We start from the raw sequence: 13,531 nt of genomic DNA on the forward strand, positions 1-13,531 counted from the left end.
GAACTGTGTCAGGAATCTCGCCAATGCCTGATGCTGCCCACCACATCTCTTTTGCTGCTGCTGTGGCTGGAACCTGCCTGGGAGGCACTGGCTGTAAAGGCTGGAGACCCAAGGAGGCTGCCCTGACACCTCTCCTTGTTCCCTGGGCCAGGGGGCCCATCTGAGCCCCTTCACCCCTGGGGAGCTGTTTTCTGCGCCTTGTATGAGGTTTGTGTCTTCATAGAAATGGCACTCTAGTAAGAGATAGACATTTTAAATGGATAGATATGTAAATTATATGGTATGTATGTTGGGCAGAAGAATTCCCTCCCCAACCCCCAGGATGGCAGATCCAGTCCCTGGAACCTCTGTGTTGGGGTACCAGGAAAGGGCGGTGAAAGCTGCAGATGGAGCTGAGGTGGCTAATCAGCTGCCCTGGGAGAACCAGCCAGGGAAGGTTAGTGTTCTCATGTGAACCGGGACTCAGCCTGGTGGAGCTGCCTTTGAAGATGAGGAAATGGGGCCCTGAGCCATGGATGTTGGCAGTTGGAGCAGCTGGAAAAGGCGAGGAGGAGACAGGTTCTCCCCGAGAGCCTCCCAAAGGAACACAGCCCTGACAGCACAGTGATGTTAGCCCCGTGAGACTATTCAGACTTCTGAGCTCCAGAATGGTAAGAGAATGAATATATGTTGTTTTAAGGCACTAAGTTTGCAGTAATTTGTTGCAACCACAATTAAAAGTTAATAAGGTTTCTTCATTTGTTTATTGGGATAGAGTCTCATTCTGTTGCCCAGGCTGCAAAGCAGTGGCGTGATCTCGGCTCACTGCAACCTCCTCCTCCTGGCTTCAAGTGATTCTCCTGACTCAGTATCCCGAGTAGGTGGGATTACAGGCGCTGGCCACCACACCCGGCTAGTTTTCATATTTTTTAGTAGAGACAGGGTTTCAACATGTTGGCCAGGCAGGTCTCAAACTCTCAACCTCAGGTGATCCAGCCGCCCTGGCCTCCCAAAATGCTGGGATTACAGGTGTGAGCCACCATGCCCGGCTTACTAAGGTATGTTTTAAAGTGGTCATTGCTTTAGGGGAACAAGTTCAGGTGAAGAAGGTCCAGGATGGCCCGGGCAGGCAGAGGTCTCCCATTATGAAATAGAGGCCTTTACATTTAACAGTGGTTAAGATGAAAAATCATGTTACATGAATCATACCACAATTTTAAAAAAGAAAGAGAGAGAGAAATGAATACAAGGATTCCAAATAGGAGGGGCAGAGAGAACCAGGCGTGGAAGGGTGTGCCACCTGGGAGCAGGAGTGGGAGTGAGCCGGGCAGATGCCTGAAGGGCAGTCCATGCTGAGGGGAGGGCAATGCAAAGTCCCACAGCACAGGGACATCTGCAGGGCTCTGAAGACCAGCAAGGAGGCCGAGGGTGGAGGTCGGAACTGGGTGAGTGAGGGGGCATAGAGGACAGCTGGCCAGACTGTGCAGGGCTCTCTAGGCGTCTGTAGTGACTTTGGTTTTACTGAGAGAAAAGGGGCACTTTTGGAGGGTTTGGAGCAGAGGAGGGGCGTGAGTGGTGAGGTTCTGAAGGATCACTCTGGCTGCTCTGTAGCCACCTGGGAGGTGGGGACAGGCACGCAGAGCCAAGTAGGGCAGGACTGCAATCACCCTGGCCAGGAGGATGGTGGCCTAGAACCAGGGTCAAGTACTAGATGACGGTGTGGTCAAATCACAGATATTTTATTTCTAGTCCAAAGAAGAGATAAGAAAGAGGTCGAGCAAATAGGTGACTTTTTTTTTTTTTTAATTCTTCACAGCCTTACCACATAACCTCTAAATCTTCAGTAAAGTTGGCTACATTCACAAGTAGCTGGTGTCACTTTGGTGGGGGCTTTGTAAGGAAGTGGGCAGGGTGTCTTTTAAGGAAGACTCAGGAGAAGCGCTGGTCTTCCAGCTGCAGAGGGGAATGGAGTTGCAAGAAGGAAACAGCGAGGTTCAGTGACACACAGTGGGAACACAAGCTCAGGGGGCAGGACCTCCAGGCCTCAAGAGGGCAGGACGGTAGTGCAGTGTTCGCACAGAAACCAAGCAATAGAGGGCGCCAGCACCCACCAGAAACGAGGTAGGGCCGCTGTCACAGCTAGGCCAGGACCTGCAGAAGCCTAAACCCTGAAAAAAGGTGGGGGCCCCCACCTACATATTAAAGAAAACATATGTATGCCATTACATGCTGGTCTCCAACAACTGCTAAAATTACATTAAATCCTTTCTAGAATTTCGTGGCTGGGACTTGAGTCTGGTCTTGGTCCATTTACTGATAGTGAATCCAGTACTGAATTGGATCCAATTCCGGATGAGGTACCCTGTCCTAGAATCACTCACACGTGACAGTTGACAGGTGGCCCCACCGGGTTTGCATGGTGGATGGGTGTTCTGCTAGGCCGGCCTCTCCACGCCCAAGGAGACTGAACTGGTTTCTGCTCCTCAGAGAGTTTGCACAGAGACTCTGAGGAAGCAGTCACCTCAGGCCTCTCCATCCTAGAGACGGCAGAAGGACAAACATCTCCTGCTGGCACAAGGTAGGGGTGGGGGATGGCTGGTGTTCCAAACACCAGTGCAGAGGGAACGTGTGCGTGTTTGGGAGTGAAGGAGGAAAGCAGGGGCTCGAGTGGTGAGAGAACCAGGGGCAGATAATGAAGTAAAAGTGGGGTTGGGGGAGACGCTGGGGGTGTGGCAGCAGGGACGCTGGATAAGGCAGGGAGGACAGGGGTGGCTCTGCGGGTCCTCTGCCTCCACACCAAGCACAGAGGGATCCATGCCTCCCTCCAGTCTGGAGTCCCAATCGCCCCTCTCTCCAATTTGGGGGACAGGGAATTCTCCTTGTTCTCCTGCCCTAACTCCTTCTTTACGACTTCTCTTGTCTCATTCTCCCTCAGATCCTCCCTTCCGCTTATGCCAAGGCTTCCACAGCCTCGCTCTGCCAGGCCTTGGCATTCCCAGCCTGAGTGTTGAAACCATTGGCCGGGACCTCAAGGCAGCTGGGGCAGGGAGAGGATGGTTAGAATCCCAGGGCACACTGCCACAAAAAGGCTGTGACTCATTTTCAGGGATTGAAAAATGCAGTCCAATTCATTTTAAAATTTTCGTCTCTCTTTGGACTTCAGGCTGAAAGTTCTTTATAGCAACGGGCTTCCAGGGACTACATGAAATTATTGGTTTCACTTTCCTTATCACCTGCTTCTTACTTCAATTAAAATTCCACTTCAGCCGGACATGGTGGCTCACTCCTGTAATCCCAACACTTTCGGAGGCTGAGTGGGGGAGGATTGCTTGAGCCCAGGAGTTCAAGATCAGCCTGGGCAACATGACGAGACCCCGTCTCTACACCAAAAATTTAAAAATTAGCTGGGTGTGGTGGCTCACACCTGTAGTCCCAGCTATTCTGGAGGCTGAAGTGGGAGGACTGATTGAGCCTGGGGGTTCAAGGCTGCAGTGAGCCGTGCTCATGCCACTGCACGCCACCTGGGTGACATAGCAAGACCTGGGCTCAAAAAACAAAACAAACAAAAATCTACTTCATATGTAACCGTTACTTCGGTTTTGAAACCATTGCCTGAAGCTGACATTTTGCAGTTGGAATATGGCTATTCCTTCCCATCTTCAGGTTGGCTCAGGCCAAGCTGAGATTCAGGACCACAGAGGGCAACAAAGGTGGAAGGGCCCCATTTCCCCTTTCTGTATATTTTTCCCAGCCTGTCTGCAGCTCTTTCTTTTTCTTCAGTGTTAGGTCAGCATCCCAGATGTCAGGACCCAAGTACAGGCCTGGTGTGCTCCTTCCTGTGAATCATCAGACTTGTAGAAAATATCGGCCCTGCTAAGGAGCTACTCAGTGGTCATATCACACATATGCATGCACGCACACACACACGCACCCATACACACACACACACACACACACTCTGTTCTTGGCCTACCCCCACTGGTGTCCCCACAGCAGCAGCATTGGCAGGGTGGTAGCAGTGAGTTCCTCTCCGTGTACTCTCAGGGCCTGGATGTGTACAGAACAGGCTCCACTCAGGACAGATCTGAGACCCCTTCTCCAGACCAAGAAGTGCACCCTCAAAATTGAGGTTCTTTAACCTTAGCAGCCAGAAAACCACGTACGGGATATGTAAAAAATGTGCATTCCTGGGCCCCTTCAAACTCTTGACCCACTGTCCTCTGAGCAGACAACCCCTTATTCCCCCAGCCCTGGAGAGAGAGCCCTGCTCATAGTCCATGGTTACTTTCTTTGAAGTCTGTTCCATCTAGTTAAGAAAGGACAGTGGTACAGACCCACTTATTACCAGGCATCACAAAGGCCCCAGCATCTGAGTCACAGGATGTCACCCTCCGGGTCTGATGTGCACTTGAATTAACTGGCATACTGCCCAGCACACAGAGGGAACCTAGATGTGGAATGGATATGGGTGGTGTTACAGGCTGCATGTTTGCCTGCCTTCCAAATTCATATGCAGAAATCCTAATTCTCAAGGTGATGCTATTTAGGAAGTCATAAGTCATGCAGGTGGAGCCATGTGGGATTAAGAAGTGACAGGAGAGCTTGCTGTCAGTCTCTGCTCTCCACTGTGTGAGGATACAACAGGAAGACAGCCATCTGGTGAGGAAGAGAGGGCCCTCGCCAGATACCCGACGTGCTGACACCTTGATCTTGGACTTCCCAGCCTCCAGGATGGTGAGAAAGAAATGCTTGGTGTTTCAGCCACCTTGTCTATTGTGTTGTAGCAGCCTGAACTGGCTAAGGTAGCAGGATCTATGATGAAATGGGACAGCTGTAAAAGTGAGGCGGGAAGGGGGGCTACAGATACTAAGTTTTATGAGGAAACCTTGTGCTTGAGAAATTTGAAAATGACACAAAATTTTGTTCTAAGACAAATTTTCAGAATTCGAAACTTAGAGCCCCAAGACTTTTCCCAATGATAGGCTTGGCTTTCCTTGAGGTCTTGGCCCCAGTAGGACTGCTGGAGTCTATTATAAAATTCATCTGGAAGGGCATCTGCCATTGCTGAGGCTTCAGTAAATGGTTTTAAGGTCACAGTGTAAACAAAACTGCTGGGAAGTTGGAACTGGGTGGAGCCCACTGCAGCTCAGCAAGGCTGCTATGGCCAGACGGCCAGATTTCTCCTCTCTGGTCAGGGCATGTCGGTAAACAAGGCAGCAGCCCCAGTCAGGGGCTTACAGCAGACTTAAACGTCCCCGCCTGATGGCTCTGAAGAGAGCAGCAGACCTCCCAGCACAGCATTCGAGCTCTGCTAAGGGTCAGACTGCCTCCTCAAGTGGGTCCCTGACCCCCACGTATACTGACTGGGAGACACCTCCCAGTAGGGGCCGACAGACACCTCATACAGGAGAGCTCTGGCTGGCATCTGGCAGGTGCCCCACTGGGTCAAAGCTTCCAGAGGAAGGAACAGGCAGCAAACTTTGCTGCTCTGCAGCCTCCACTGGTGATACCCAGGCAAACAGGGTCGGGAGTGGACCACCAGCAAACTCCAGCAGACTGGCAGCAGAGGGGCCTGACTGTTAGAAGGAAAAGAAACAAACAGAAAGGATTAGCACGTCCCCTCAAAGACCCCATCTGAAGGTCACCAACATTAAAGACCAAAGGTAGATAAATCCACAAAGATAGGAAAAAACCAGCGCGCAAAGGCTGAAAATTCCAAAAACAAGAACGCCTCTCCTCCTCCAAATGATCACAACTCCTCGCCAGCAAGGGAACAAAACTGGAAAGAAAATGAGTTTCACTAACTGACAGAAGTAGCCTTCAGAAGGTAAATAATAACAAACAACTCCGAGCTAAAGGAGCATGTTCTAACAAATGCTAGGAAGATAAGAACCTTGAAAAAAGGTTAGTCGAATTGCTAATTAGAATAACCAATGTAGAGGGGAACATAAATGACCTGACGGAGCTAAAAAACAGCATGAGAACTTCGTGAAGAATACTCAAGTATCAATAGCCAAATCAATCAAGTGGAAGAAAGGGTATCAGTGATTGAAGATCAACTTAATGAAATAAAGAGAGAAGACAAGATTAGAGAAAAAAGAATAAAAAGGAATGAACAAAGCCTCCAAGAAATGTGAGACTATGTGAAAAGACCAAATCTACATTTGATTGGTGTACCTGAAAGTGACAGTGAGAATGGAACCAAGTTGGAAAACACTCTTCAGGTTATTATCCAGGAAAACTTCCCCAACCTAGCAAGGCAGGCCAACATTCAAACTCAGGAAATACAGAGAACATCACAAAGATACTCCTCAAGAAGAGGAGTTCTGAAACTATTCCAAACAATAGAAAAAGAGGGAATCCAACCTAACTCATTTTATGAGGCCAGCATCATCCTGATACCAAAACTTGGCAGAGACACAACAAAAAGGGAAAATTTCAGGCCAATATCCCTAATGAACACTGATGCGAAAATCCTGGCAAACTGAACCCAGCATTACATCAAAAAGCTTATCCACCACGATCAAGTTGGCTTCATACCTGGGATACAAGGCTGGTTCAACATACACAAATCAATAAACGTAATCCATCACATAAACAGAAACAACGACAAAAGCCACATGATTATCTCAATAGATGCAGAAAAGGCCTTTGATAAAATTCAACACCCCTTCATGCTAAAAACTCTCAATAAACTAGGTATTGATGGAACATATCTGAAAATAATGAGAGCTATTTATGACAAACCCACGGCCAACATCATACTGAATGGGCAAAAACTGGAAGCATTCCCTTTGAAAATCAGCGCAAGACAAGGATGCCCTCTCTCACCACTCCTATTCAACATAGCATTGGAAGTTCTGGCCAGGGCAATCAGGCAAGAGAAAGCAATAAAGGACATTCAAATAAGAGGAGAGGAAGTCAAATTGTCTCTGTTTGCAGATGACATGATTGTATATTTAGAAAACTCCATCATCTCAGCTCAAAATCTCCTTAAGCTGACAAGCAACTTCAGCAAAGTCTCAGGATTCAAAATCAATGCGCAAAAATCACAAGCATTCCTATGCAACAATAACAGACCAACAGAGAGCCAAATCATGAGTGAAGTCCCATTCACAATCGCTACAAGGAGAATAAAATACCTAGGAATACAACTTACAAGGGATGTAAAGGACCTCTTCAAGGAGATCTACAAACCACTGCTCAAGGAAGTAAGAGGGGACATAAACAAATGGAAAAACATTCCATGCTCATGGATAGGAAGCACTAATATCGTGAAAATGGCCATACTGCCCAAAGTAATTTATAGATTCAATGTTATCCCCATCAAGCTACCACTGACTTTCTTCACAGAATTGGAAAAAACTACTTTAAACTTCATATGGAACCAAAAAGGAGCCCGCATATCCAAGACAATCCTGGGCAAGAAGAGCAAAGCTGGAGGCATCACACTACCTGACTTCAAGCTATACTACAAGTCTACAGTAACCAAAATAGCATGGTGCTGTTACCAAATATATAGACCAATGGAACAGAATGGAAGCCTCAGAAATAACACCACACAGCCGGGCGCCTGTAGTCCCAGCTACTCGGAGAGGCTGAGACAGGAGAATGGCGTGAACCCAGGAGGCGGAGCTTGCAGTGAGCCGAGATCGCGCCACTGCACTCCAGCCTGGGGCGACAGAGCGAGACTCTGTCTCAAAAAAAAAAAAAAAAAGAAATAACACCACACAGCTACAACCATCTGATCTTTGACAAACCTGACACACACAAGCAATGGGGAAAAGATTCCCTGTTTAATAAATGGTGTTGGGAAAACTGACTAGCCATATGCAGAAAACTGAAACTAGACTCCTTTCTTACACCTTATACAAAAATCAACTCAAGATGGATCAAAGACTTAAACACAAGACCTAGGACCATAAACATCCTAGAAGAAAACCTGGGCAATACCATTCGGGACATAGGCATGGGCAAAGACTTCCTTTCTAAAACACCGAAAGCACTGGCAACAAAAGCCAAAATTGATGAATGGGATCTAATTAAACTAAAGAGCTTCTGCACAGCAAAAGAAACCATCCTCAGAGTGAACAGGCCACCTACAGAATGGGAGAAGATTTTTGCAATCTATCCATCTGACAAGGGGCTAATATCCAGAATCTACAAAGAACTTAAACAAATTTACTAGAAAAAAAAAAAAAACAACCCCATCAAAAAATGGGCAAAGTATATGAACAGACCCTTCTCCAAAGAAGATATTTATGCAGCCAACAGACATATGAAAAAATACTCATCATCACTGGTCATTAGAGAAATGCAAATCAAAACCACAATGAGATACCATCTCATGCCAGTTAGAATGACATTTATTAAAAAGTCAGGAAACAACAGATGCTGGAGAGGTTGTGGAAAAATAGAAACGCTTTTACACTGTTGGTGGGAGTGTAGATTAGTTCAAACATTGTGGAAGACAGTGCGGCAATTCCTCACAGATCTAGAATGAGAAATACCATTTGACCCTATATACCCAAAGGATTATAAATCATGCTGCTATAAAGACATACGCACACGTATGTTTATTGTGGCACTATTCACAATAGCAAAACTTGTCCATCAATGATAGATTAAGAAAATGTGGCACGTATACACCATGGAATACTATGCAGCCATAAAAAGGGATGAGTTCATGTCCTTTGCGGGGACGTGGATAAAGCTGGAAACCATCATTCTCAGCAAGCTATCACAAGATCAGAAAACCAAACACCACATGTTCTCACTCATAGGTGAGAATTGACCAATGAGAACACATGGACACAGGGAGGGGAACATCACACACCAGGGCCTGTCAGGGGGTGGGGGGCTAGGAGAGGGATAACATGAGGAGAAGTACCTAATGTAGGTGATGGGTTGATGGGTGCAGCAAACTACCAGGGCACGTATATACCTATGTAACAAAACTACATGTTCTGCACATGTAACCCAAAACTTAAAGTATAATAAAAAAAATTTTTTTTTGTAGAGATGGAGTCTTACTACGTTGCCCAGGCTGGTCTTGAACTCCCAGCCTCAAGTGAACCTCCTGCCTCATCCTCCCAAAGTGCTGGGATTATAGGCATGAGCCACTGTGAGGGCCTGACCATTTCAGTTTTGTTAATTAGCATCTACAATAGTGCCTGATACATGTAGTAGACACTCTGTAAGTGTTTATTGAGTGACTCAATATGTTTTATTACAATTACACACACACATACACACACACACACACACACAAAACCCATCTGTCATGGTAGACCAGTTGCTGCCTGTTTGCAGCTAGTTTAGTTAATATTGGGGTGTGCTTGGTGAGAGAAAATCTCAACCATTTAAGAGGAAAGAGTTTGAACGGATTAAGGATAGTGGGAGAGGAGAGAATGGAGATGGGAGAAAATACAGGAATGGGGAGGGGGTACCAGGAAGAAAGGGAAAAGCAAAAGAGGCAGGGAGGAGAAGGGAAGAGGAAATTGGAGGAAAGGAGAAGGAGCTCACTAACCTCCAACCATCCTGCTCACACCAGAGGGGGTTTTTTTGCAGGGGCAGTGGGGACAGGAGAGGAGAGAGAGTTTATTCAAAGTTAATTTTGTTTTTAAATGTCTTCTTTTATTTTTCAATAAATAATTATATTCTGAATACTTGGAAAACACTCTCTTCACAAAATTGTTCTTTATTTGGGTCTCTACAGGCCTGACCTCAGTTGTTCCAGGGTAAAGAATTTGGGCAGTGCCCACACCCACGCTGTGGGATAACACTTCTTCACCATACCAGTGAGGGTGAATGTGTACACGCCCAGCTTCCTGCCCGTTACTCTCCACAGTATGCGAAGAATGTCCCTGACTTCTAGCCCTGTACGCCTTTTTTTGCTTCTACTGTTGCAACTAATAGCCTTGGAGATCATGGTTGGTGAGTGTCCCAAGGTCACAAGACCTGGCTGAGGACAAGGAGGAGGAGGGAGAAAGGTGGGGGGTAGGTGACTGGGGCTTCATACAGGCTTCAGACAAGTGGGTGACTACTCTTAAGGATGAGGTGAGGGAGAGGATCCCTGGGATGTTACCCCCAGTTCATGGGAGACCCGAGCCTGAGGCCCTAGGCCAGGCACTGGCTCACAGAGGGCAGCTCTACAATGCTACCTCCCACCTTCTACTCCAGGACACTTTCCTGAACATCTGGGACCCCAGAGGAATTCGGCGTGTGTCCTGTGATAAATGCCTCTTTTTCCTTTCTATTGAAGGTCCTGTGTATTCAGCTAGATTTTAAGTCTCAGGAGGTCATACACTGGCTTGTCTGTTTTGTGCCTCGGAACTTGGTAGATGTTGCTAAAAGTACTTGTGACATGAAGCCTCCTGTTAACACCATTAACACTAAGTGCACCCCAGGGGTCCCTGGTACCATCAAGTATCTCACCCCAGACAGTCAGGGGGAGATGGGAGCAGGGATCCAGAAGGTTGAGGGAGTCTGGGATGGAGCCGCCCCACCTCTGCCAGCCTGGCCCAGTCCAGGGAGTCTTGGGTCACAGAAGCACAGGTTCTAATGGGCCTCTTCCCCTGTCCTGGACCTCACCTGCATCTTTTTGTCACAGGTGCTCACTCCCTTTGCTTCAACTTCACTATAAAATCATGGTCCAGACCTGGACAGCCCTGGTGTGAAGCGCAGGTCTTCATGAATAAAATTCTTTTCCTTCAGTACGACAGTGACAACAACATGGTCAAACCCCTGGGCCTCCTGGGGAAGAAGGTAAATGCCACCAGCACTTGGGGAGAATTGACCCAAACGCTGGGAGAAGTGGGGCGAGACCTCAGGATGCTCCTTCTTGACATCAAACCCCAGACAAAGACCAGTGGTAAGTGTGGAATGGGGTGGGGAAACGGAGGCAGGCAGTAAGAGAGGGGAGGGAAGAACACAGGTGGGGAGGGGCTTCAGGTAGATTTCTGTATTGATCATTGGCCCAACCATAGAGGCACATGGGACCCAATGGGCAGGAAAGGGCAAGTCTGGGCAGAAAGAATACAGGCCCCTAAATGTGCAGAGAAACACTTGACCTATTGGAAGATGATGGACCTCTCAAAGAGTGGAGGATGATGGCTTTGCGTCTGGATGGCAGGTCCTTCCACTCTTCAGGTGGAGATGTTTTGTCAACGTGAAGCAGAACAATGCACTGGTGCGTCCTGGCAGTTCGCCATCAACGGAGAGAAATCCCTCCTCTTTGACGCAATGAACATGACCTGGACAGTAATTAATCATGAAGCCAGTAAGATCAAGGAGACGTGGAAGAAAGACAGGGGGCTGGAAAAGTATTTCAGGAAGCTCTCAAAGGGAGACTGCGATCAATGGCTCAGGGAATTCTTAGGGCACTGGGAGGCAATGCCAGAACCGACAGGTAACTGAGCTGGGTGGGAGAATGTGGCAGCTCCCTTTAAAGGTCAGAAGCCTTCCCTGTGTGGGTGTCAGTGTGTGTGTGCAATAGAAAATTTGATTGACTTCTCCGTGGGCTTCCTGTCTGGAGAGTCAGTGACGGCCATAAGAATTTCCCACCATCCTCCCTTTCCCATCCCACCTCCCACTGTTTCTTCCTCAGTGTAGAAGCCCCTTCCCATTAACCAATGATCCAGTCACAATGACCCACTGCTAAATGGTCCCAAGTCTATCTGCGTCATTGCAAACATCCAGGCCTTCTCTTCCTCTATTATAATTACCCTTCCACCAGCTCTAATGCCACTTCTTAGGAAGCCTTCCTCACCTTCCCCACACAGAATTAAGCACCACCCATTGTGTCATCCTCCAAACAGTTCTAACCACAGTAATGTGAAACTGTGTGGTAATCAGATGGATATTTGCTACCTCTGTCAGTAGAAATCTGAGCTCCATAGGACAAGGCACAACCCCTATTCATCTTCATGGCCCAGGGCCTGGTAGAGTGGCTGTCACATGAGCCAGTGATTATGTGGGGCACCATGTGTTCCTGGGGAAAGCAGGGGCTAAGGAAAGCATATTTTTATGCTTTTTTTTTTTTTTTATGTGACAAGGCTTGTGCTTTCTTTCTTTTTTTTTTTTTTTTTTTTTTAGTGTCACCAGTAAATGCTTCAGATATCCACTGGTCTTCTTCTAGTCTACCAGATACATGGATCATCCTGGGGGCATTCATCTTGTTAGTTTTAATGGGAATTGTCCTCATCTATGTCCGGTGGCAAAATGGTGAGTGGCAGGCTGGTCTCTGGCCCTTGAGGACATCTTAGTCTGGTAAGGACTCGAGAGAGGTGAACCATGGGTCTCACCCAAGCCCCTGCTCCCTGATCCATCTCTCTCCACAGAAATGGTGCACTGCCTTAGTCTTGAGCCCCCACACTACACAGCAGGGCTGGCAGCACAATGTGCAGTGAGAGGAGGGATGAAGCAATCATCTCCTCTCGAGGAGGCGCAAGGTCTAAGATCTGGAACGCCTGCCTGGGGTGTTGTCTCCTTGCCATCCGGCCCAGGGTTCCCCCAGCTCTTTGATGGAAAGTTTGTTTGCTGTCTGTGTTTACCGTGATTTAGCTCAGCAGGTCCCATCCCCCTCTCCCGTTCTCCCTGAGGGGACTGGCTGCAGCATTTACTCCTAGGTAACATACAAGTTGTGGTATAAGAAATCCTTTCACCACCCTCTAAACATTACAGTGCTGAACTACATCCTACATTTTTAGTAGAGATGGGGTTTCTCCATGTTGGTCAGGCTGGTCTTGGGCTCCCGACCTCAGGTGATCCTCCCGCCTCGGCCTCCCAAAGCGCTGGGATTACAGGGGTGAGCCAACACACCTGGCTGAGAGAACTATTATATGCCAGACACATTGCCAGACATCTTCTGCTCTTTGGTTCTGTTTCTCCGCCACTGCTCTGACACAAAGAATTCATTTCTTTCTTCCATTGCTGTCTTTGTCCTCATAGTGTCTTCTCCAGATTGACCCAGGCTGACCTCAACATTTTCAAGTACAGCAATTTGGAAAAGTTAAGTAGAGCTCTAGGGTTCAAGTCACAGTTCCTGGAGCTCTGTCTGTGGAGTTCAAAGTTAGGGTTCCCTCCAATGAGAAAAATAGGCTACTCCATTTATGACTCACTGAGGAGCAATGTTTCTGATGTAAGAAATGATTCTATCCTTTTCATTGCTTAAATGAATACCATGACTCAGACCTGTCTGTTTTGCAGGGGCCCTGACATGAAAAGTGAGTTTGCCAAGATCAGTGTCACAATAGCTTCGCAAGATATGGCTTGAGTCAGATAAGGGCCACTGGTCCAGAAGGGGCTCGTGTGGCGGGTGGTGTGATGGCAGCAGGAACCCAGGGAGTGAATATGCTCAGATGGGAAGGGGTCCCACCCACAGAGCTGCAGGCAAAGGGGTCCCACCTTAATCCCTGGTAGAAGGTGACTGAGAAGGACTTAACTGCCCCAACCAAGCAGGCTGGGACTTCATTGCCATTGACAGTAGTGAAGGGGATTGGTGAGTAGGAAGGGAGGGAGAAGAACAGTTTTAGAAGCTGGGTCTGAACAG

At 47.7% G+C, this 13,531-nt stretch overlaps 1 protein-coding gene across 2 annotated transcripts; it reads left to right on the forward strand.

Annotated features, from left to right (window-relative positions):
• Positions 1-9,830: 9,830 nt before the first annotated feature.
• On the forward strand, positions 9,831-12,245 carry LOC116463235 (retinoic acid early transcript 1E). Of its 2 annotated transcripts, none has more exons than XM_032146257.2 (4): positions 9,831-9,915; positions 10,592-10,852; positions 11,114-11,389; positions 12,076-12,245. In XM_032146257.2, exons 1-4 carry the CDS (start codon positions 9,831-9,833, stop codon positions 12,243-12,245), a joined length of 792 nt encoding a protein of 263 aa, XP_032002148.1. The 2 variants fall into 2 exon arrangements, with proteins under 2 accessions (XP_032002148.1, XP_032002149.1); XM_032146258.2 differs by having other exon boundaries at positions 9,831-9,911; positions 10,696-10,852.
• Positions 12,246-13,531: the final 1,286 nt, after the last annotated feature.

The sequence above is a fragment of the Hylobates moloch genome, unplaced genomic scaffold, assembly GCF_009828535.3.
Source record: "Hylobates moloch isolate HMO894 unplaced genomic scaffold, HMol_V3 SCAFFOLD_29, whole genome shotgun sequence".
NCBI classification, from domain to species: Eukaryota; Metazoa; Chordata; class Mammalia; order Primates; family Hylobatidae; genus Hylobates; species Hylobates moloch.